The following is a 24,279-nucleotide window of genomic DNA, read 5'->3' as shown; positions in this document are numbered from 1 at the left end:
ATATCACTAATATCTCAATAAGTTGCTTATAGCCTTGCTATGTTGTTAAGGCTGTCTTTCAAATCACAATCTTCCTGACTTGCCTCCACACCTAGCTCTTTCAGATTATTATAATAACCTTTTCAACAACACTGCCCAGGCTACAGAAAATCTCTGACTGATGCATTTTATCCCTGTGGAAAGTTTATATGAAGTAGTCAATGTGGGATTATTTTGTAATGATTTGTTGGAATAAACAGGGATCATTGTTTTTTAACCTCCTTTCTGAACTGCTATTTGGTATTATAGTTCAAAAAAGTGCTGTTAAAAAGAATGCAAATTCATTTGTTTAAAATCTACAGAGATTTATGTAAGCTCAATCACCTTTTGTTCTAGAGTTTGGAACTTCAGGACATAGTAACACAGTACACACATCGACACTCACATCCACACACACACACACACACACACACAAAAAAAAAAACTTTCTAGGAGCAATTGGTAGTTCTTTCATTATTACTAGTGTATCAGGGACATAGTAACAAACAATATGTTAAATTTGAAACATTCAATACGCACATACACACACCCACACACACACACACAAAAAAAAAACTTTTTCTAGAAGGAATTGGTAGTTCTGGCCTTATTACTAGTGTATCAGGGTTGGGGCAGGATTCAGGTAGTGCTAAAATCTCACTCAAGCTAAGAGTAGTTTACTGGATTCCTCCCTCCCTATTTCACCTATAATACAAGCTAGAGTGAACTTCATCTGTCAGCAACAGCAATTGGGAAAATATGCTGGCAGATTTTTTTTGAGATATATTGACAGTTTTGATATTTGGGTATTTTTGTGTCTTGGTCACACCTGATGGGACACTTGTGAAGGATTTTATGGCTCCTAGATATCACCATTTTTTGTATCATTTGTTTCATATTTCCTTCTTTCCTTTCTTTCTTTCTTTCTTTTTCTTTCTTTCTTTCTTTCTTTCTTTCTTTCTTTCTTTCTTTCTTTCTTTCTTTCTTTCTTTCTTTCTTTGTGGTGCTAGAGATTGAACCCAGGGCCTTGTGCATACAAGGCAAGCACTCTAAAAACTGAGCTACATCCTCAGCCCCTCTCTCACATTTCTGTTCACTAGAGGTGATGATGGTAATTGGGGATTTTGTCCCAAATGTGGTACATGTCTTAAGAGCAGACTAATATCCAGTGTATCTAAATCTCTCTACTCATTCATGATTTTGCCAAAGAGACACTCAGAGTAGTTTTTTTTTTCCTTAAATGTATCTATAGATGGAGGAAGAGTGTCTCATTTAATATACTGTTTTATTTTCAACATCATTCCCTCTTAATATTTGCTTTTTATAGTGTTGCTAATGTTGGAACTGACTATCTTGCCCATTCTGCACACACACTCTAACAATGAACTTTGCCACTATGTCCCTATTCTAACTTTAGGTTGGATAGATTCATTCATTCACATGTAATGTTATTTTTCATATGGTCAGTTTTACATATGCCTTTCTATTGCTCTTAACAATACTATTGATGTACATATGGTTTCAGATTTGACTCATATTATGATATATTGGTCTGTATTATTGCAATATAGTTTCATTATATACATTAAATGTGTCTCATAACAGTAACTATATATTTTTTTTTATTAAAGGTTTTGGGATATTTTACATATATTTTAATTCTAAGATAATTTTTTGGTCCCTTCTTTATTTTCTTTTATTTGGTACTTGGAATGAAACTCAGGGGAATTGAGCCACATCCCCAAACCTATTTTGTATGACATCTAGAGATGGTGTCTCACTGAGTTGCTTAGGGCCTCACTTTTGCTGATGCTGGCTTTGAGCTCACAATACACCTGTCCCAGCCTCCCAAGGTACTGGGATTACAATAGTACACAAACAGGTCCAGATCTCTTCTTGTATTAAAAAAAAAAAAAACATGCTAAAATTTTGATAGGAAAATATTATATATTAAATTGAATTAAAATAGTTGTCTTTGTAATGATTAGTTTTATTTACGCACATGCTATTTTATGTGCTTTCATAAATTTTTATTTAGTTTGTGATAAGTTCCACATATTTTCCTTTAAATCCATTATACATTTGATGTATTTAACAGATATAACTTCAGTATAATACTTACTTGGTACTTTGTACTCTAATTAAACCAAAAATCTTTCTGGGCTCCAGAAATCATTTTTTCTAAAACTTTATTATTTTTATTTTTTCTGAATCACCTTCTCTTTCCTCCTACACTGCAGATTTGTACTGTATTGACAAAGATAGCTCTAGTCTTATGATATCACATACTTGTACACTGTCATGGTACACACATACTATAATTTCTACAGGTCTAAGCTGCTTGGTGAGGAGTATTTCATAATATATATATATATATATATATATATATATATATATATATATATATATATATTTAGTTTTCATGATGAAATAACAGCAATTTCTTCTCCATCTTTAGTTCATGAGAATTTGTTCTGTGTCCTCATCAATACTTTGTATTCTTTTTTTGTTGTTGTTTCTTACTGGAAATTTAAATCAGGGGCACACAGAGACTGGGTCACACATAGTTTCTTAGGACCTTGCTAAATTTCTGAGGCTGGCTTTAAACTCAGGTTTAACTTGCCTTACTTCACAATCCAATGGGATTGGAGGTGTGTGCATGGAACCTGGTTCTATTTTATTTTTATATTGAAGTAGATATTACCTCTGAAAATAGTTTATTCTTGATATTAAGAAAGCATAGAATACCATTTTACCCCACAAATACCCCCCCCCTTTGGGAAAAGAGGTCAATTTTCTTGGAAAAGATGTCAGTAGTGCTAGATGTATAATTCATTAATGTCTAAATGGCAAGTTTATTATTATTATTATTATTATTATTATTATTATATGTATTACAAAACTTTATCTGTTCATATTATTATAAGGTATACATTCTTTTCTATAACTTCATAGCATACATCATTGTGTATCAAAATGACCTTTTGGGGGTTGGAGATGAGGGGAGAGATCATGGGTTTAGAAATGATGGTGGAATATTATGTATATTGTTATATAAAGTTTATGTATAAAGAAGTGAATTCATGTAAATATAATTTGTATAAAACCAAAGAAATGAAAAATTGTGCTCTATATGTGTAATAAGAATTGTAATGCATTCTGTTGTCATACATACTTAAAAATATTTAAAAATTAAAGATAAATGGTGGCATTATATTCTTACTGAAAATAAATAGTACTCCTTTTAAAAACTGAAAATAAAAAAAGGTCTGTTTGTCAGTTGTAAACTTTATAAAGTACAAAATGTATCCTGAACATTTGGTAATACATAATCCTAGATGTAGGTATTTATAGTGTTGTCATCAAAATTAAAAAAATAAAATAAAACTACCGTAGAGATCATTTTTTGCAGTATATACTCATAATTATATGAGATGCATTTTGTACACATACATACATGTACACTACCGTGATATATAATTAATAAATGATTACTACATCTCACATTAACTACATTTATTTCAAATTAATTTGCCTTTTGAAAGCACCGATATATAACACTCTTTGATATGTACACTTGGTGTGTCTTCAAATTTGTCACTTTTATGTATTATGTTCTTTTCTTTATTCTTTTTATAGAATTTCTTTTTCCAAATTATTGAGATTAATGAATTTTAAACAATTCAGTATAACAGTGCAGTCTGTAGATTTTCTTTTTTAACCTAAGACAAAATACATCCCAATTTTAATAGGCTTGTTGTTATGTAAATGACTTTTAAAAACCTGCATATATAACACCCTTACCTGACCTTACTCTGGACTATTGATATCTGGGTGGAGGGGATCTCAAAGTGATCCATGGAAGAGGCAGAACAGGGATGGGTCAGGATGTGAGATTGGTGGATACTGAGTATGTAGTAGTGAGTATTCTTGAAAAAAGTATTGGTGGAATATGTATGAGTAGAGAAAAAAGTGCTGTGAAGGAAAGAGGGAAAGAATGTCCAGCTCAAGAGTTCAGATTTTAAAAAGTCTAATGGTGAATCAATAGTAGTATGAGTATAAAGGGTAGTTTCTTTGGAGGCAGAAATAAGGTAGAAGTGAAAGAAGAAGGTAACTCTGGCACAGTCCCCAAGAAAAATAGTCAAATGAACACTACTCTCTCTCTCTCTCTCTCTCTCTCTATATATATATATATATATATATATATATATATATATATATATATATATATATATAATGCAAACTTCTATAACATTAGATTAAATCAGCCAGCCTCAGAGAGGCTCTAAGAAAATCATCGAAACCCTTTTTCTTTATAGAATATTTTATTAAAGGCTGAGAGTTTTTCTTAGTAAATAAGCATATTTGATTTTAATTTGTCATATGAGAGAGAGAGAGAGAGAGAGAGAGAGAGAGAGAGAGAGAGAGAGAGATCTTGAAAAAATAAAAAAAGTAATTAGTGACACTCAGTGTCAAGGATGTAAATAATTTAAAAGTAATAGTGAGCTAGTTGGAAAACTCATCAAGGTTATTAACTACTCCTTGGGAAGTTAGTCTACTCTCCAAAATATAAAAGTGAGAGAGGAATTCTTTATTAAAGTGTATATATATAAAAAAAAGAGGACTTTTGACACAGCTTTTAGTTGACACAGACTGGGTCAACTTTAGCGGATGATGAGGGTTCTGCAAAGATGATAAATCCTTGAGTTATTTGGAATAATGTGATTTTATCTAGTCTTCATAAATGAAGACTGAGGTCTAATATAGATCAGGCTTGGCAAAGGAAAAACATTTCAATGAAAAGTAAATGTATGAATAAACACATAAAACAATATTTAACCAAAAGTCAACATTCAGAATATTTATGCAATTATGTAATCACCAGTAATGTAAAAACAATGACAACTAAAGAAAAAGTGAATTAATAAAAAAACAAGTAAATAATGTAATGAATTAATTAATGAATTAATAGCTAAAAAGTGCAAAGATGTAATGTGACTGGAATTGTCAAAGTCAGCTAGTAACCATGAAAAAGTGTAAAGCTACATAGAAATGGTGTTTTACTACTTACTGAGACATACCCTATGAACTATAAATTCCACTCCTAGGTGGGAAGAGTTGAACACAGAACCCATTCACCTGGCTCTCTCACTTGGAAAGTGTGCAAAAAATTACCTTTTTCTTTCCCTCAAATTTTATTGCTGCTTCCAAGAACACTACCCTCTATATTCACGCTATCATTGTAGACTTGTAGCATGTGAGCCCCTCTACTGTTCAAGATTTTCTTCTTTTTTTATTGTTCTTTTTCTCCCTACCCCCGTATCATCCACCAATACTTATTTTTATAGCAAAATCTACATACTCAGCAATCACGAGTCTTATATCTTACTATATCCATTTCCTACCTTGTGCATGAACACTTTGAGATCCACTCCATCAAAACATCAATTGTCCAAAGTGATCAGAATGGGGGTAAAATTTGCAGAATATTAATGGTCAGTTACACAATAAGAAAGCTATAAAAAGTGGGCTTCATTTAAAGGTGAAAATAAAAAGAAAATCTTTAGACTTCACTAGTTAAAATAAAGGATCAAAAATTTATGAGTCTCAATAATTTGAATTATACTTGTGAGTCCCTTTTTTTGAGGAAGGGATATAAGGACATTGCTAATGAGTTTAAAGCTCAAACTTTTTTTTTATGAGACAAAGAATAAAAAAATAAAAAATATAAAAGTGATTGTGATATTTTCATAAAAATATATATACATATTTATTCACAAATTGCTTTAACCTTATAAACAGTTATAACTGTCAATACATTTCTCTCTGGGCTCAGTCCTATTATTGGAAGAAAACTTTGCCTTAAAATAACCCCATACAGAGGGATTTCATGCATTTAACAGGCCAATAATAATAATAATAATAATAATAATAATAATAAGAAGAAGAAGAAGAAGAAGAAGAAGAAGAAGAAGAAGAAGAAGAAGAAGAAGAAGAAGAAGAAAAGAAGAAGAAGTGAGGTGTGGAGGATTTCAGGGTTGTGAAGCATACCTGTAATATAAGTTACTTGAAAAGACATCACAGGAGAATTTTATACACTGTCTGAAGACATATATGTATATATTATTTATAAAATGTGTTTATGAGTTCTGTAGTGATGGTGCACAAGTCCAATACATAGTCTTTGTTTTTCTTGAATATTTTTTGTTGTAGATGGACACAGTATCATTAGTAGTTTGTTTGTTGGCTTTTTAAAAATATTTATTGGGCTGGGGATGTGGCTCAAGCGGTAGCGGGCTCTCCTGGCATGCGTGCGACCCGGGTTCGATCCTCAGCACCACATACCAACAAAGATGTTGTGTCCACCGAGAACTAAAAAATAAATATTAAAAAAAAAATCTCTCTCTCTCTCCTCTCTCACTCTCTCTTTAAAAAAAAAAATATTTATTTTTAGTTTTTGGCAGACAGAACATCTTTGTTTGTATGTGGTGCTGAGGATGGAACCTGGGCGGCCCACATGCCAGGCGAGTGTACTACCGCTTGAGCCATGTCCCCTCTTGGGTGGCTTTGTAATGTGGTGCTGGGTGTTCAACCCAGTACCTCACGCATGCTAGGGAAGTTCTCTACCACTGATCCATAACCCTAGTCCCCAAAGTCCTTTACTTAATCTTTTTTTTTTTTGGGGGGGGATTAGTGTGTGCGTGTAGTGCAGGGGATTGAATTCATGGCCTTATGTCAGCAAAACAAGCACTCTACTGACTACACTATATTCTCAGCCCTGATCTGTAGTCGGTTAACAATGACAATGGAGCAGCCTGTCATTCAGACTTTGATTGTGTGCCCACTTGGCTCAGGTTGGAGGCAGGGCCTGAAGCCTTGACCAATCAGTAACTTAGGTGAGAACTGTCCAATCCTCACGCAGCCAGTGATGACGGGGAGGGCTTCCAAAATCTTCTGTTCCCTTGGTGTCTGGAACCCACCATTTTTTCAATCTTTTTGTAGGCTTCTGTCCTGGATCCGGAGCCCAGGTGTCTGTGCTATGCAGAATCTGAAAACAAACCACAGGGAGAACGCCGAGATCCTTGAGAGCCAGGAAATGGTAAGTGTGCCTTATTATATTGAGACTGCATAGGAAGGTGGCTTAAAGCTGACAGGAGTGGCAATGGTGGAAACTGGCAGTCATGGCTAGGGTACTCCTCGTGGTCCTCTCTAGAGTCTTGTGGCCAGAGGGTCTCTCTGTGGTAGCTTAGCCTTCACCTCCCTCTTACTAGTCTAGTGAGGCTTAGACCACCAGTTGAAAACCTGGGCATTTTGTTCCATAATTGTATGGTGTTTTCAGCTTCTTTCTAAAGCCCTTTGTGGGCTTCCATGTGCCTTGAGTCCAGCATGTCTCCAGATTGCATAGTGAAGACTGAGATAATTACCAGGAGAGAACTCCAAATCCATTTATTGTATTCTTGCATGAGAGAGGCTGTTAATTTTTGTTGTGTTCTCATTCTGACCTCCCATATGACCTAGTACTGAGTTTTGGAATATCTGACACAAGGTTTCCAGAGATTCAAATTTTTTGGAGTATTTAGAAAATACCACTCTCTGAGTCTTGCCTTCTAGGGACCAGTTTGTATTTTAAGTGTGTAGCTTCTGAAGGGATGGACTAATTGGATGCTTTGCAGCTGGAAGGCATTTTCTGATATACTTTCTATCTAAAAGGTACTTTATTTGTTTTCTTTTATTAGATACTGTGAATAAAGGTACAATAAAAAGAGACGTGTGGCAATATATTTAGCAAAAGGATTCCAAATTTTTTACATATATACTCAGAGTTATTATTACTGGATTGTATGGCATTTTTTTTTTACAGAGAATTATTATTTGTATTTTTAAAATTTATTTAAATACTGGAGATTAACCGCAGGGCACTTTACCAGTGTGCTACATACCCAGTCCCCAACACATTTATTTATTTATTTATTTATTTATTTATTTATTTATTTATTTATGAATGAGAGAGGGTTTTACTGAGTTTCACAGGACCTTGCCAAGTTCTTGAGGCTGGTATTTAACTTGAGAATAAATCCCTAGTTTTCTACCTCTTATTCTCCTAAGCCACTGGGAGTACAGGCATGTATGATTTTGCACTGCTACCCCAAATTATTACTAGTGGATTTTGTGGCATTTTTATTTTGGGCTTTTAAAGAACCTTAACACTTTTATAAAAATATATTTATTAAATTTATATTGTCACCAATTTTTTTACATATTTGTGTACCCTGGAATCCCTATTAATTATGAGATATTTTCTTGGTTTTGTATGTTTTGGTGCTGAGTATTGAACCCAGAGGTGCATACCACTGAGATACATCCACATTCTTTTTTATATTGTATTTTGAGACAGGCTCTCATTAAGTTGATTGTACCGTTGTTATGTTACTGAGGCTGTCTTTGTACTAACAATTCTCCTGTGTCATTTTCCATAGCTTCTAGAATTTCAGGCATATGCCACCACACATGACAATTTTAGATTTTTATAATAGCCATTCCAACAGCACTGAATAGGCTGAATAAAATCTATTTGATTAATGCATTAAATATCTGAGGCAAGTTTATGTGAAGTAGCCAGTGTAGGAGTGTTGTGTAAAGATTAGCAAGGATTGTGGAATGTGATAGACATTATTATCTAAAGTACATATATGGGGCTGGGGATGTGGCTCAAGTGGTAGTGCGCTCGCCTGGCATGCATGTGGCTGGGGTTTGATCCTCAGCACCACATACAAACAAAGATGCTGTGTCCGCCGAACACTAAAAAATAAAAAAATATTAAAATTCTCTCTCTCTCTCTCTCTCTCTCTCTCTCTCTCTCTCTCTCTTTAAAAAAATAAAGCACATATATGAAGACAGGAATTGATGTGAACATACTTTACATACAAACAGAGGTATAAAAAATTGTTTTATATGTGTTAAGAATTGTGATGCTTTCCACTGTCATGTATTTAAAAAATGAAACAAATAAAAAAAATCTTTATATGTATTGCTGAGAATCAAACTCAGTGCTTTGCACATTCTAGCAAAGTAGTCTACAACTGAGACACAACTCCAGCCCATGTACCCAGCTTTTTATACTCTCTTTGTAGTAATCAGAAACAACTTTAAAAATTAAAATTGCATTTATATCACTTTTCCTAGTACAGTAATGTATTACTAACTAAACTTATTCTTAGTATTTTTTAAAAAGTAATCTAATGGATGACTGTTATTTTTTCCAGAGATTATTTTATCACTTCTTTAGGGCTGGGTGAAGGGTCTTTTTTTTGGAATATAGATGTCTTCTATTATCAAATGGGTCCATGCTAAGTGTGTTGAAAATAGTGATTCTAAAACTTCACACAATCAACACATTTCCAAGACTATAGGGGAAAGGGAAAGACAATATTCACAACCAAGAAACCATTTCCCATGGAAGCCTAGTATCAGTGTCCAACCTGAAGTGTAACCCAGATCTTTCAGTGGTAAGGTTGTTGAAGAACCACAACCATAGGTTTTTGGGATCCTCTACAGTTCACTGAATGGCTTTAAATCACTTACTCTTCTTCAAAATAAAATTTCTGCTACCTACTTAAAAAATAAAGCACTATGAATGAGAAAGGTGAATGAGACTTAAGTTCTTTGGAGGTACTGGTGTTGACCTTCAATTATAGTTTATAAATAGTCAAATAAGAAGGGCCTTAGAGTTGTCTCAACTTTTCCAACACATGATATGGAATACTTAGATGAACTGACATGAAATAATGAAAATGCATTTCAGGGAAGTGATATCACAGAAATTTTCAGAGTAGAATCTTGGAAATGTGGGAAAATATATTCATATACATATGCATTTCTATAGAAAAAAATAAGTGATAAGTACATGAGTATGAGGGTAAATTCAGTGTGCCTCATGCATTGTAGGTTGAAGGTAATGATAAAGTAGTAACTGAGGAGATCCAGAACTCTATAATCCTGGGAGACATTAATTAGCAATTTAGAAAAAAAGAAAATATGGTTAAATCCCTTTAGATTTACCTCTGTCCTCTGTTCTTCTTATGAATTTGATTCTTTCAAATGAGATTATGTGGGTATGGTTCTCTCTGTATGTTTTCTTTTTCTTTTTTCTTTTTTTTTTTAGGATTTTGTCAGCTATGTCATGTAAAGCCCTGTCTTAAATTCACTTTGGGGGCTCTTTTACCACCTCTTCTGAACTGCAGAGCAGAGACCCACTTCACTCATTCTGTGCAATGAATTGACTTTTGTCAATCTTTGCAAACAATGGTTGGAGGAACAAGCATATTGGAGGGTCTTTCATATCCTATAATATGGTTGTCAGACCCTATGGGTTAAAGGTAGTTACTTGCTATGTTTGAAACATCTTCCCTATGAGAAGGGCTTATCTATATATATATTTTTTGAAGCCCCATAAATACAGAAGAGAAGCATCTAGGGTCACAAACAAAGGAATGCCAGAAGCCATTAGATATGATAAAATACAAAAAAAAAAAAAAGAAAGAAAGAAAGAAAGAAATCTTCTCTTAGAGATTTTAGAGGTAAAAAGTTTATTTCTGTTTTGTGTAAGAAAACTAAAATTTCTCTTTGGCATGACAATATTTTGATGTTTTAAACTTGCTTGCAATTTCTACCTGTGTTTTGAATTCACCTATGCCTGGCTATCCGTTACCAGATAACAACCCTCTCTAAAACCTTACTGGTGCCTCATGAATTCTGGCTCCTGCTGACCAAATAACAATTCTCTATAAGTCTCAGTGGCAGATCATAAATTCTAATGTCTGGAGCTGAATTTATTTTCTACCTTGAAATGTTAACCATGTAGATCCTTAACCTGCTATTTGCCTTTGTATTATGATTGTCAAAATCTTGTTAGCTGTATGTACCTTAGACACCCACTTTCTTTGTTAACTTTTTGTGCTGTAAAAACTTTTTCCTGAATATCAGGGGGATGATCTCTAGCATAGAATCTTGTAAGAGACAGTCCTGGCCAGCTTTTGTGTGCACAATACAATCTTGATTTAAAATTTGAGTTGGTGGTCTTTTCTTTGTGTTTTGGTTTTACATTAACCTTTTTTTTTTTTTTTTTTTTTTTTTTTACTTTACTGTAAATAAAACCAAAGAACACAACAAAACTCCTGAATATGATCCAGGTGCATAAAAATAGTCATTCTTTACTGAAATCACAGTATTCATTATAGAAATGATATAAGCTTTAAAATCAGAAAAATATCTCAAACATCAAGGGGGTTTAGAAATTAGAAATTTTTTCTTTCAGAATATAGGTAGTAAAATAGGACAAAAGAGAAAATTTGAAGCATAAATATATTAAGTAATATTCAAAAAATCACAAGTATTTTTTACAAAAAAATCATCTACAGAAATGATTTAAAAGAATCAGTCTTTTGTCAGGAATAAACATTTTGACAGGAATGGAAGTTTTGGTTCTTTCTTTAAGTAGTTTTACTCCTAGTGAATAATCGTTACACCATTTCTGCATTTTACTGGTTGGAATTAATTATAATTAATATATCTGCAAAAAAGGTACTGAATATAGAAAAATATTATTGCTCATGTTTAAATCACCACCATTATTTGATCTTTCCCTTTTTAAACCAAAAATCTGCATAAAATCATCTCTTAATAAATATCTCTATCTCTGTATATTAGCAGCAACTGAGTTATAAAATTTGCTATGATAACTTGTGTCTTCATGTACTTAAAGACTATGAATTTGCTACTTAGCACTTAGGTATAATTCTCTATGATGTTCTCTAGTTATTTATGTCTCTATGGCAAATTTTATAGCAAGCTCTTAGTATGTGCCTTAATTACTCTGTGTAGCAATGTAGGATTTATGTCTTATTTGTGACACTTTGTTCCCAGAACTGTGTCTAAAGGGAAATATGTACAAAATGATTATCCAGGAAAAAAATCTATCTAATATTATATTTTCTTTTATATTTATTTATATATTTATTTATACATATTTTTATTATTTAGAAACACCCTTTGGTCTGAAACTACAGTGATACTGTAAGGGTCCGGCGAAACGTCGGAGAAAGAGACCACGAGACTAGCTTCATGCAGTGGCAAGGGGGATTTATTGGATCCGTTCCAGCGCGCTGGGACTCTGTGCTCACTCAAGAAGGGAGAGCAGCCCAGAGCCCAGAGCAGAGGTCAAGCAGAGCTTAAGTACACTTTTTGGAGGGGGGGGGGCTTTGCATACATCAGAACAAATCATCATGAGGCGCGGGAAAATTGAACAACAACTCTGATACATGATTAGTCCATTCATTGGCGGGAACAGGCTGGGCAGGGGTAATTGGTCACTTCTAAACTGGGTACACATTCAAACTGATTGGTTTGGGCCCTGTGACAAACTGCACAGGGCCCTAGGCTGAATGGCCAGTAGGGCGTTTTCTTAACTATCTCAGGAATCTGGGTGTAACAGAGGAACTTAATAGTACCTAAACTTTTACATTTCAATTCAAGGTTTCCAGCTTAGAAACTTTACCCTTTCAATACTAATGTATTTTAGCTTGAATTGGTTGTGAGAAACAAACTAAAAAGACTTTTCTCTGTGTTGGTTGGTGATTTCTGCAACCTCAGGAACCTAGTGAATAATAGCAGAAATAAATAAGTAACTCTTTAGTTTGAGGCAGAACCACCAAACTAGATTATGTTTTGCTTCTGCTTTCTATCTTGATTATTGGAAACATACCTTTAAATTTACATGGAACACTTTTGGAATTCTGTTCTGTTAGTTCTTCTAAAAAAATCAATTAAACTGAAAAATAATGCAGGGAAGATAAATAATTAATTTCAAGCAATTCATTTCTTAAAATAAATATTTTTTTTTTTCAAATCACCAAGAATTCTAAAAAGTTAGAAAAGTTAAAAGCTTTAGAAATATCCTAAGGCAATTTCTCTTTTGCTCAGAACATTAGACTATATCTCCAACTCATTCTTCTCTAGAATTGGACCGTGTGCAAATATAAAAAAAAGTGCTAAGATGCTCCATGGCTTATAAGTTTTAAAATCCTGAAAGGAGCTCAAATCTGCCATTTTTCTACTTTACAAAATCTTAAATTTGTATACTTAACAAACATTTGCAGAAGTGTAATTCAAAATGACCTAAAAAAAATGAAAAATTCATTGAAGGACTGACCCACTGAACATGAGGGACTTATTATATTAAATGTCTTTTTATCATTGTCAAAATTTTCTGTTTATATTATCAATATATTAATCAAAATTTTATGCATTTAATAACAAATATCTAATTTCCTATTTTATTCAGTCTTTTTTAAAAAATAGTAGTAATTAATATTCATAATTTATTTCTCATACTTGTTAAAGTATGAAACATATACTTTAAAAGCTATGACTATAGCAAGTGAAAAATCCAGCCTAATTTTCTTTTAAGATTGGGAGCCATCTCATCACAAAGGCATGAAAAGTTAATTTCTGCTTCATTATAAATTACTGTGATTTGTAAACTTGCTTGAAATGCCTACCAATGCCTTGAACTCACCCATGTCTGGTTTTCCCTGATGAGATAACAACCCTCCCTGAAACTTTAGTGATGACTCATAAATTCTGGTTTTCCCTGACCATATAACAACTCACTCTGAAACTTTAGTGGTGCATCACAAATTCTTATGTTGTGATATAAATGTACTCCCTAAGTGCTAAACCATTTAGACCACTAATCCACTACGTGTCTTTGTATTATGCTTGTGAAAATCCTGTTATTCGTGTAAGTTCTCAAGTCACCCTTCTTTTGTAAATTTTTGTGCTATAAAGCTACAGTCCTAGAGAACTGGAGTGCTGAATTCTTTTTCCATGGGTTTCAGCAGAGACTGTTATGGTCAAATGTCGGACCCCCAAAAGACCACCAGAGACCAATATCGATGTAAGCACCAAGGAGGTATTTATTGCAAGCTAGCTCAGTCCTCCACTCACACAGAAACTGGTGGCTTAGAGGCCCTGATCCCGGGGTTTGCAGCAGTTTTATAACTCTTTGGGGAAGGCAGGAACCTCACATACATCATAGCATCTATTAGCAAATCATCACACACCATGGGAAAATCATAAACAACTCTAAAACATGATTAGCACATTCACTGGTGGGAACAAGTGGGGTAAGCGTGATTGGTTAGTACAAGATGGGGATTCATTTGAACAGATTGGCTTAGGCCATGAGGGGAGTATATGCTGAACTACCTGGTTTCCCAAAATGTTATCAACCACCATAAAGTACTGGAAATTTCATTTGGAATCCCAGGTATTTTCCCTGTCTCATGCAGATTGGTGGCTGCTAGGGGGTTGCTATGGATCCCCACCAAGCCTGACTGAGTCAGAAAAACCAGGCACAGCAGATCTCTCCTGTTATTTGTAAATAAACAACTCAGCAGGGTGGGTATGAGCCTAGGAGTGCTCTGTATGTCTTTCCAAGGACAAGAGTCATGCCTCCTTCCTTGGACAGTCTTTGCTCTGAGGTAGAGGCTGGTTTCTCACCTTGTACCTTATATTTTTTATGTATTTTTTTTCACTGTAGCTGGACACAATACCTTTATTTCACTTATTTATTTTTATGTGGTACTGAGGATTGATCCCAGGATCTTTCACATGGGAGGTTAGCACTCTACTGCTGAGCCACAATCCCAGCCCCTTATATGTTGTTTTTATTGAGCATTTTTACTTTAGGGGTTTTCTTCCCAGTTCAAAGTTCAATCTGTCACCTAAAAAAAAGAACATAGATCAAAAATAAATTTAAATAAAATTGGATACTTATTATCATTTTATATTAATTCCTGAATAATATACAAGTATATATAATCCATAAACTGAAATGACTTTATATGTAAGTTTAAATGAAAATGTTCTATTGGTTGGGTTAGTTCCCACTTATTGGAAAACAACCTTGCCTTAAAATAACAGCAGCCTGAGACTCTGGGGTACATTTCTCAGATAAAAAAACCCAAAAAAACAAAAAACAAAAACAAAACAAACAAACAAACAAACAAACAAACAAAAAAACAGCACTCAATGACCTGAGATTCTAGCCCTTATTCATGCCTGGATTGTATAATATTCCCTGTCACTCAAAAAAAGGGCTCACTTCTCTCAGATCCAATATTCATGATCTGAAGTCCCTTCCAATCAAGAGCATTTTGTGGGAACTGTCCAGTCATGTGTGTCATCAGGGAGGAGGAGGGTGGGCTTTCACTTTTTGTCTCCTGAGTCCTCCATTTTTGCCATCTGTAGTTTTGCACTTCAGAGTCACAGGTTGTTCTGCTGTGCAGGAACTGAGGATCCCAAGTAGCCCTACTCCTGAGAACCAGGAAATGGTGAGTGTGCATTGGCCTAGCAAGGGAGGCTGAGGGAGGAAGACTATTGGAACCACAAGACTGGCTGTGTTGAAAACAGGAGCTAGCAGATTCGGACTCTGGGCAGTCTCTGGAGTCTGCAGGCTTAACTCCTCCACTGGGCCACTATGTCCTCAGTCCTACTGGCCAACCAGGTGGGGAACATGTCATTGGCAGAGACTCTTTGCTGCGTTCCTTATGCTCAAAGGGCATCCTCAGAATCTGCATAAAATACTATGTGGCAGGTGTGTTCCTGCAGCCCAGTGTCTTACCAGATGGTGGAGATTGACAGGTGGAATAATTATCAAAATCAAATCTCCAAGGTCCATTTTCCTGCAGGAAAGGAGCTGTCATTTTGGGGTACCTAATTTTCTTTTGAGCTAGCTAATTTTAATTTTTACATTCTTTTATTTTTACTTTCTTCATTATTATTATTTTGTTAAAGTTAGGTGAACTCAGGGATACTGTACTACTTAGCCATATCCTTGGTAGTGGAGCCAGATTTACAGATAGGTAGTTAGTGTACTTAGGTAAATTGGGTCTAATATCGAGTAAAATCAAGAATGAACAGCATATTGAGGATGGAGTCCAGCATAAGGGGAATTGAAAATGTCCCCAAGGCCCTGAGCCCATCCCAAGGAAATTTTAATGAAGAAGCTCACAGCAAACATGGAGATGCTAATCCAAAAGCCCTTCCTGCCCAGAATACTCCTTCAGCCCACCTGGCCTCCACACTTTGGGGCTTCCCACCTACATTCCAACACTGCAAGATAACAGAACAAAGGACAGCAATGTGACAGAAATGTGGGATAGCTGAAGGAAGACCTTAGCTATAAAAAAGCAAAAAAGACCTTAGTTTAAAAAACAAAACAAACAAACAAACAAACAAAAAAAAACAACCTTTCATGGATTCTACATCTTTGGTCCCCTTTTTCTTCTGGGGAGAAGTCTTTTCTACTGTCCTTTAATAAAGCTTCTACTTTCCACTCTAAACTTGCCTTGGCACACTTCTCTGGTGTTATACTTCAGCATTGGGGAAGCAAGGACTCTTCAGCAGTAAACAGCCCTAACAGGTTTAAATTTATTTTGAGAAAGGCCCTAGCTAAGTTGATGAGATTATTTTTGTTATGGTTTGATTCATCTAGAATTTGCTATTGCAATAAAGCATACAGTTTTTACATACATATGTATTCATATGGGGATCTTATTTATATTGTGATTCTTTATTATTGTAATATTATATTTTCACAATATATATGAATAGTAGGCCATGATAAGTTCTTTTTTTTTACTCTTATAATTGAAAAGGTTTTTGACTAAAGTTACATATAACTTTGTAGATGAATTTTAAAAATTTATGCTTTGGTTTCTTACTTCATTTAAAGTAAAGCTTGATGATTTTTTTATTATTGCATTATTGTTGTATTTAACAGTCAGGTTTATTTTGACATAACCATAAAAGATGAAATATAATTTGCTCCCCTTCAGTATCCAGTAATTCCCCTTTCCCTATTCTTCTACTTTTTTCTATCGTACATTTATTTATAGTTTTTTAAAATTATGTAGTTCTCCTTTCCCTATTCTCCTATTTTTTCTATTGTATTTTTATTTATAGTTTTTTAAAATTATTGCTTTATAGAATACACATAAAAGTAGTCTTCACTGTGATATATTCATATTTGTACATAGAAGTTTTGGTGAGATATATTGTTGGTTAATTTGAGGGAAAATTTTCAATTTTGTAACGATGAGTTTTATTATTTACATGGGATGTATAATTCAGTCTTTTATGTGCTTTTTGTGACTTTTATTTTCTCATAAGTTCTACATATTTTGTTTCTAAAAATGTACACATGTGAAATACCACTTGCATAAGGCACCTATGTAAAATTTATACATAGTGTTTTTTTTTGTTTTGTTTTGTTTTTTTTTTAAAGAGAGAGTGAGAGAGGGGGAGAGAGAGAGAGAGAAGAGAATTTTATTTTTAATATTTATTTTTTAGTTCTCGGCGGACACAACATCTTTGTTGGTATGTGGTGCTGAGGATCGAACCCCGGCCGCACGCACTCCAGGGGAGCGCGCTACCAGTTGAGCCACATCCCCAGCCCCCATAGTGTTTTATGCTCTTTTTTATTTTATTATTTTATTATTTTTTTTATTGGTTGTTCAAAACATTACATAGTTCTTGATATATCATATTTCACACTTTGATTCAAGTGGGTTATGAACTCCCATTTTTACCCCGTATACAGATTGCAGAGTCACATCAGTTACACTTCCACTGATTTACATATTGACATACTCATGTCTGTTGTATTCTGCTGCCTTTCCTATCCTCTACTATCCCCCCTCCCCTCCCCTCCCCTCCCCTCTTCTCTCTCTACCCCCTCTACTGTAATTCATTTCTCCCCCTTGTATTATTTTTCCCTTTCCCATCACTTCCTCTTGTATGTAATTTTGTATAACCCTCAGGGTCTCCTTCCATTTCCAATCAATTTCCCTTCTCTCTCCCTGTCCCTTCCACCTCTCATCCCTGTTTAATGTTAGTCATCTTCTCATGCTCTTCTTCCCTACTCTGTTCTTAGTTACTCTCCTTATATCAAAGAAGACATTTGGCATGTGTTTTTTAGGGATTGGCTAGCTTCACTTAGCATAATCTGCTCTAATGCCATCCATTTCCCTCCAAATTCTATAATTTTGTCATTTTTTAATGCAGAGTAATACTTCATTGTGTATAAATGCCACATTTTTTTTTTTATCCATTCGTCTATTGAAGGGCATCTAGGTTGCTTCCACAGTCTTACTATTGTGAATTGTACTGCTATGAACATCGATGTAGCAGTGTCCCTGTAGCATGCTGTTTTTAGGTCTTTAGGGAATAGACCCAGAAGGGGAATAGCTGGATCAAATGGTGGTTCCAGTCCCAGCTTTCCAAGAAATCTCCATACTGCTTTCCAAATTAGTTGCACCAATTTGCAGTCCCACCAACAATGTACAAGTGTACCCTTTTCCCCACATCCTCGCCAGCACTTGTTGTTGTTTGACTTCATAATGGCTGCCAATCTTACTGGAGTGAGATGGTATCTTAGGGTGGTTTTGATTTGCATTTCTCTGACTGCTAGCGATGGTGAGCATTTTTTCTTGTACTTGTTGATTGATTGTATGTCCTCCTCTGAGAAGTGTCTGTTTAGGTCCTTGGCCCATTTGTTGATTGGGTTATTTGTTATCTTATTGTCTAGTTTTTTGAGTTCTTTATATACTCTGGATATTAGGGCTCTATCCGAAGTGTGAGGAGTAAAGATTTGTTCCCAGGATGTAGGCTCCCTATTTACCTCTCTTACTGTTTCTTTTGCTGAGAAAAAAACTTTTTAGTTTGAGCAAGTCCCATTTGTTGATTCTAGATATTAATTCTTGTGCTATGGGTGTCCTATTGAGGAATTCGGAGCCCGACCCCACAGTATGTAGGTCGTAGCCAACTTTTTCTTCTATCAGATGCCTTGTCTCTGGTTTGATATCAAGCTCCTTGATCCATTTTGAGTTAACTTTTGTGCATGGCGAGAGAAAGGGATTCAGTTTCATTTTGTTGCATATGGATTTCCAGTTTTCCCAGCACCATTTGTTGAAGATGCTATCCTTTCTCCATTGCATGCTTTTAGCCCCTTTATCAAATATAAGAAAGTTGTAGTTTTGTGGGTTGGATTCTGTGTCCTCTATTCTGTACCATTGGTCCACCCTCCTGTTTTGGTACCAATACCATGCTGTTTTTGTTACTATTGCTCTTTTTTAAACTGGATATATTATGAAATGTGACTGGCCCCAGTGACCATTTTTCCTACAGATTTTATTTATCTCTTCCAAGATGTATATTGTAGTGAGCCATGCCCTTGGGCTTTAAGTGTTTGGGTGAGTACCATTGCATACTTACATGTTATCATGATCACATATGCTCTAACTTCAGTAAGTCTCTGTGATGGGGAGTATCATGTATATTCAATAGCAAAATAGTTTCCACAAATAGATACTAATTTAAACTCCTTTTGAGTTAATGATTATTAATTTTTTAAATGTTCATCAATATTACTTAATTTTTCCGATGATGGGTTTTTATTTTATATTTCTTAACTTTCTAAATATTTTGAAGTTTTATAGTTAATCAACATATCTCATGTATAAATTTGAAGTTCAAACTTCTGTCTTTTATATATTTTTGGCTTACAAGTTGAGAAAAGGATCCAAAAATGCAGCTAGAGATTGATTTTTTAAAAAAAGAAAAAGGTTTAAATAATTTTTTAAAATTGACTTTTTTCTTTACTCATCATTTATTATAGGTTTCTCGTATGATTGTAAGGGTAGGTTATTTAAAGTGGATTCTAGGGATTATCTTTGTTAATTCCTACAGGAAAAATAAATAAGAAACTTCTCTACACTCTGGCTGCAGGAAAATGAATAAATTTCTTTAAAATCATATGGTAATAAAATTGTTTAATGACATACTTAATAAACATCCACTCTTTAAAAAAAATTTTTTCTGTAATATTTTGCCAGTGAATCATGAATTCTATTATCTGGATTTTGGGTTTTAATATAAAATCATGTGGAACAAAATTTGGCCAATCCTAGAAATATTCATACATAATTTGTTGTTTACTTAATGACATGTTGTGGAGATAGCAACTAGTGAACATATTTATTTTTAAAAATAGTTACTTTTTTGTTTTTAAGTTTCTAATAAGCCTTTTAGATTTATTTCCTTACTGAGTCACTCAGGGCTACTGATGTGTTTTTTTTTTTAATTAATTTTTTATTTTGTAATCTCTAGGCATTTACCCTTCTAAGAAATCTGTCTTGTGAGCTCTGTTTCTGAAGAGTTTCTTGACATGAAAGAAAAAAAAAAGTATTTATGTTGCCCCTGAAATGTATTATCAGTGCACTCTCTTCAAAATGCAGAGAAAAATAATATTTTCCCAGATTGAAATCCCTGTGTCAGGAGCTAACAATACACTGATGGTCTTTGAAGAAATTTCATACAGTTCTGTCTCTGGGTAGTTTTCTGTGGGCTGCTGAATTGCCATTTAGTATCCAGATACCCATGATTTTTTATCTGTACTATGGAAATAATTGTAGAGGGCACAAATGAGTAATACTCTTCATGGAGGCTATGAATATCTGAATGTTCTGTAGTGCACAGCTGACAAAGCCCCTGGAATACACTGCTGATTCTATTTGGTTAACCATTATCTGCCACTCACATGAATTTTCTTTCAGAAGCTTGTAATAACCTTTTCACTTTAGGCATCCATGTCATCCACATTTCCAGGTATAAAAGTTTGAATCTTTTTTTTTTTTTTTTCTGAATTCCAGGTTCTGTTTCTCTCTGGTTCAATGTGGTACAAATAATTATGTTTTTTTTTCCTTCTTTTACACTGTGTTTCTAATAAAAATGTTCTCTGCTCCAAACCTATATTTCATATGTCCAGCTATGTTTAGAAAATGACATAGATAATTGTATTTGATAATTTATAAAGAAGAGTTGAGAATAATTCTTGCTCGTGTTTCCCTTCCTTAGAAACTGACCCAGAACTGTTCTTGGTCCTGAAAAGGGAGGACCATAACCAATCAGATATATGAAAAAATGTTGATTGATTGTATATTCTCTCCTAAGAACTTTCTGTTCAGATCATTGGCCCATTTCTTGATTGGGTTATCATCATCATCATCATCATCATCATCTTCACTATTATTATTATTTGCTTAGTTTTTTGAGTTCTTTATGTACCCTAGAGATTAGTGCTCTATCTGATATGTGAGGGGTAAAATATACCCCCTAAAATGTAGGCTCTGTCTTCACCTCACAGATTGTTTCTTTTGCTGAGAATAAAATTTATAGTTTGATTTTATCCCATTTATTGATTATTTGTTTTAATTCTGGTGCTATCAGTGTCTTATTAAAGAAATTGGGGCCTAATCCCACATGATGAAGATTAGAGCCTGTATTTTATTCCATTGGACACAGAGTATCTGGTTTAATTCCTAGGTTCTTGATACACTTGGAATTGAGTTTTGTGCATGGTGAGAGATAGTGTTTTGTTGAAGAGGCTATCTTTTCTCCAGTGCATGTTTTGACACCTTTGTCTAATATATAATATAATATTCTGGGTTAGTCTCTGTGACCTGTTTTCTGTACCATTCGTCTGCAGTCTTTTTTTTTTTTTTTTTTTTGCAAATGCAATGCTGTTTTTGTTACCATTGCTCTGTAGTATGGTTTAAGGTCTGGTATAGTGATGCCACCTGCTTCACTCTTTCTGCTAAGGATTACTTTAGCTATTCTTGGTCTCTTATTTTTCCAGATAAATTTCATGGTTGCTTTTTCTATTTCTATGAGGAATGCCATTAGGATTTTGATCAGAATTGCAGTAAATCTGTATAGTGCCTTGGTAGCATTGTCATTTTGATAATATTAATTCTGACTATTCATGATCAAGGTAGATCTTTCCATTTTCTAAGGTCTTTTTTGATTTTTTTTAGGGTTCTGTAGTTTTTCTTGTGTAGATCTTTCACCTTTTTCATTAAGTTACTTCCCAAGTATCTTATTTTTTGAAGTTATTGTAAATGGGGTAGTTATCTTCATTTCTTTCTCAGAAGATTTTTCACTGATATACAGAAATTCCTTTGATTTATGGGTGTTGATTTTATATCCTGCTACTTTGCTAAATTTATTTACTAGTTCTAGAAGTTTTCTGGTGGAGCTTTTTGAGTCTTCTAGGTATATAATTATATCTAGCATTTTCAGGTAAATGGATAGCATTGGAGAAGATAATGCTAAGTGATGGTAGCCTATATATATATATATATATATATATATATAGAGAGAGAGAGAGAGAGAGAGAGAGAGAGAGAGAGAGAGCGCCTCACTCATAATTGGGTAGGGAGGGAGATCATGAGAGAAATAGATGGATTCTCAATAAAGAAGAGGGGTGGGAGGAAAAGAAAGGGGCAGGGGTTTAGCAGGAATGGTGGAATGTGATACAGACCATTATCAAAAGTACATGTACAAATACACAAATTTGTATCACCATACTTTATATACAACCAGAGATATAAAAAATTGTGTTCTATACACGAAATAAGAATTGTAATGCTTCTGTTGTCATTTTTTTAAAAAAATCGATAGAAATATGAAAAAATTGTTCATAAATTATATACATTTAATATGTGCATGTTATATATAGAATATATATATATATATATATATATATATATATGTGTTTGTGTGTGTGTGTGTGTGTGTGTGCATATATGTTTATATATAGATCTAGGGAAAGGCAAGTCTCTTTCCTGAATTTTTAAAAAGTAATTAATTTATTAAATTGTTCTAACTTGCTAATAGAGCAGAGTGCATTTCACTTCATAGCACACAAATAGAGCACAAAATGTTATTTCTCTTGTTGTACAGAAAGTATAGTTACAAAACCCATGTAACTCTATTTTGTGTACAACAAGATTTTCATCTCATTCCACCATCTAACCTACCTCTATACCATCTCCCATCACCTCCCTCCCCTTTGTCTTATTCAAAGTTTCTTCATTTCTTCCATGCTACCTCCCACTTCTCTCGTTGTGGATCACCATCCACTTAGCAGAGAAAACATTAGGCCTTTGGTTTAGGAGGATTGGCTTATTGCTTAACATGATATTCCCCAACTCCATCCATTTACTTCCCAATTCCATAATTTTATTCTTTTTTAATGCTCAGTAATAATCCACTGTGTAAATAGACCATATTTTCTTTATCCATTCAACTATTGAAGAGCATATAGATTGGTTCTATTGATTATATATTGTTAATTGTTTTGCTATGAACATTGATGTAAATATGCCTCTGTATTATGCTGTTTTTAGCTCTTGTTGGTCTAAACTGAGGAGTGGGGTAGCTGGGTAAATTTTGGTTTCTTTCCAAGTTTTCTAAGGAATCTTCTTATTCTTCTCCAGATTGGCGTCACCAATTTAGAGTCCTACCAACAGTGGGCCTTTTTCCTCACATACTCACCAACATATATTTTTGCTTGTATTTTTAATAATTGCCATTCTTATTGGAATAAGATTAAATTTTCACATATTTTTGATTTGTAATTCTTTAATTGCTAGAGATGTTGAACAATTTTTTATTGATTGGTTGATTGTTTATATTCTAAGAAGTGTGTCTCTTCAGTTCCTTAGCCCATTTCATTTAATGATTGGGAAATTTGGTTTTTGGTATTATTTTTTTTTAATTTCTTCCTATATCCTGGAAAGTAGGTTTCTATTTGATGTGCATGTGGTAAAAATTTGCTCGTATTCTGTGGTATTGCTTTTCACCTCACTGATTGTTTCTTGTGCTGAGAAGAATCTTTTCAGTTTGAATTCATCCCATCTAGTGACTCTTGTTTCTATTTCTTGTGCTATAGTAATATTCTTAAAGAAGCAAAATTTCAAATCCCCTACCTGTGATTACAGGTGTATGACATCATGATAGCAACACAATTCACCTTCATTTCAAGCCCACTTTCTTAAGGGGCTTTCATCCTAGGAAGAAAAAGTAAATGTTATAGACAGGCCATTGGGTCTAAGGCCATGGCATCAAATAAGGAATATATGATTAATCAATTTAAATAATGGACTCAAATCTTTGGATCTGGGGAAAAACATAAACACACACACACACACACACACACACACACACACACACACACACCATACACTTTCTGGTTAAATCTCCTTGCCCTCACTCAGGGCAGTTTCTCTCTAGTTTTTTATATCTCAGGGTAAATATTGGTTAAAAAAAATAAATGTATCTTTCACCTGTAGCATAAAA

General features: G+C 34.1%; 1 protein-coding gene across 1 annotated transcript in view; it reads left to right on the top strand.

Moving 5' to 3' along the window:
• The window catches only part of LOC308640044 (uncharacterized protein), a gene marked incomplete at both ends in the record, with an annotated part of 70,517 nt that overhangs the window by 27,348 nt on the left and 18,890 nt on the right, over positions 1-24,279 (top strand). Inside the window, one exon of the mRNA XM_081312108.1 lies at positions 7,021-7,117. Coding sequence (XP_081168234.1) covers positions 7,021-7,117 — 97 coding nt within the window. The remainder of the gene's footprint in view (positions 1-7,020; positions 7,118-24,279) is intronic.

Source organism: Spermophilus citellus (assembly GCF_964194105.1).
Source record: "Spermophilus citellus genome assembly, contig: SCAFFOLD_74, whole genome shotgun sequence".
In the NCBI taxonomy this organism is placed as follows: Eukaryota; Metazoa; Chordata; class Mammalia; order Rodentia; family Sciuridae; genus Spermophilus; species Spermophilus citellus.
The sequence above is the reverse complement of the archived record's forward strand: the minus strand, read 5'-3'. Positions and strand labels throughout refer to the sequence as shown.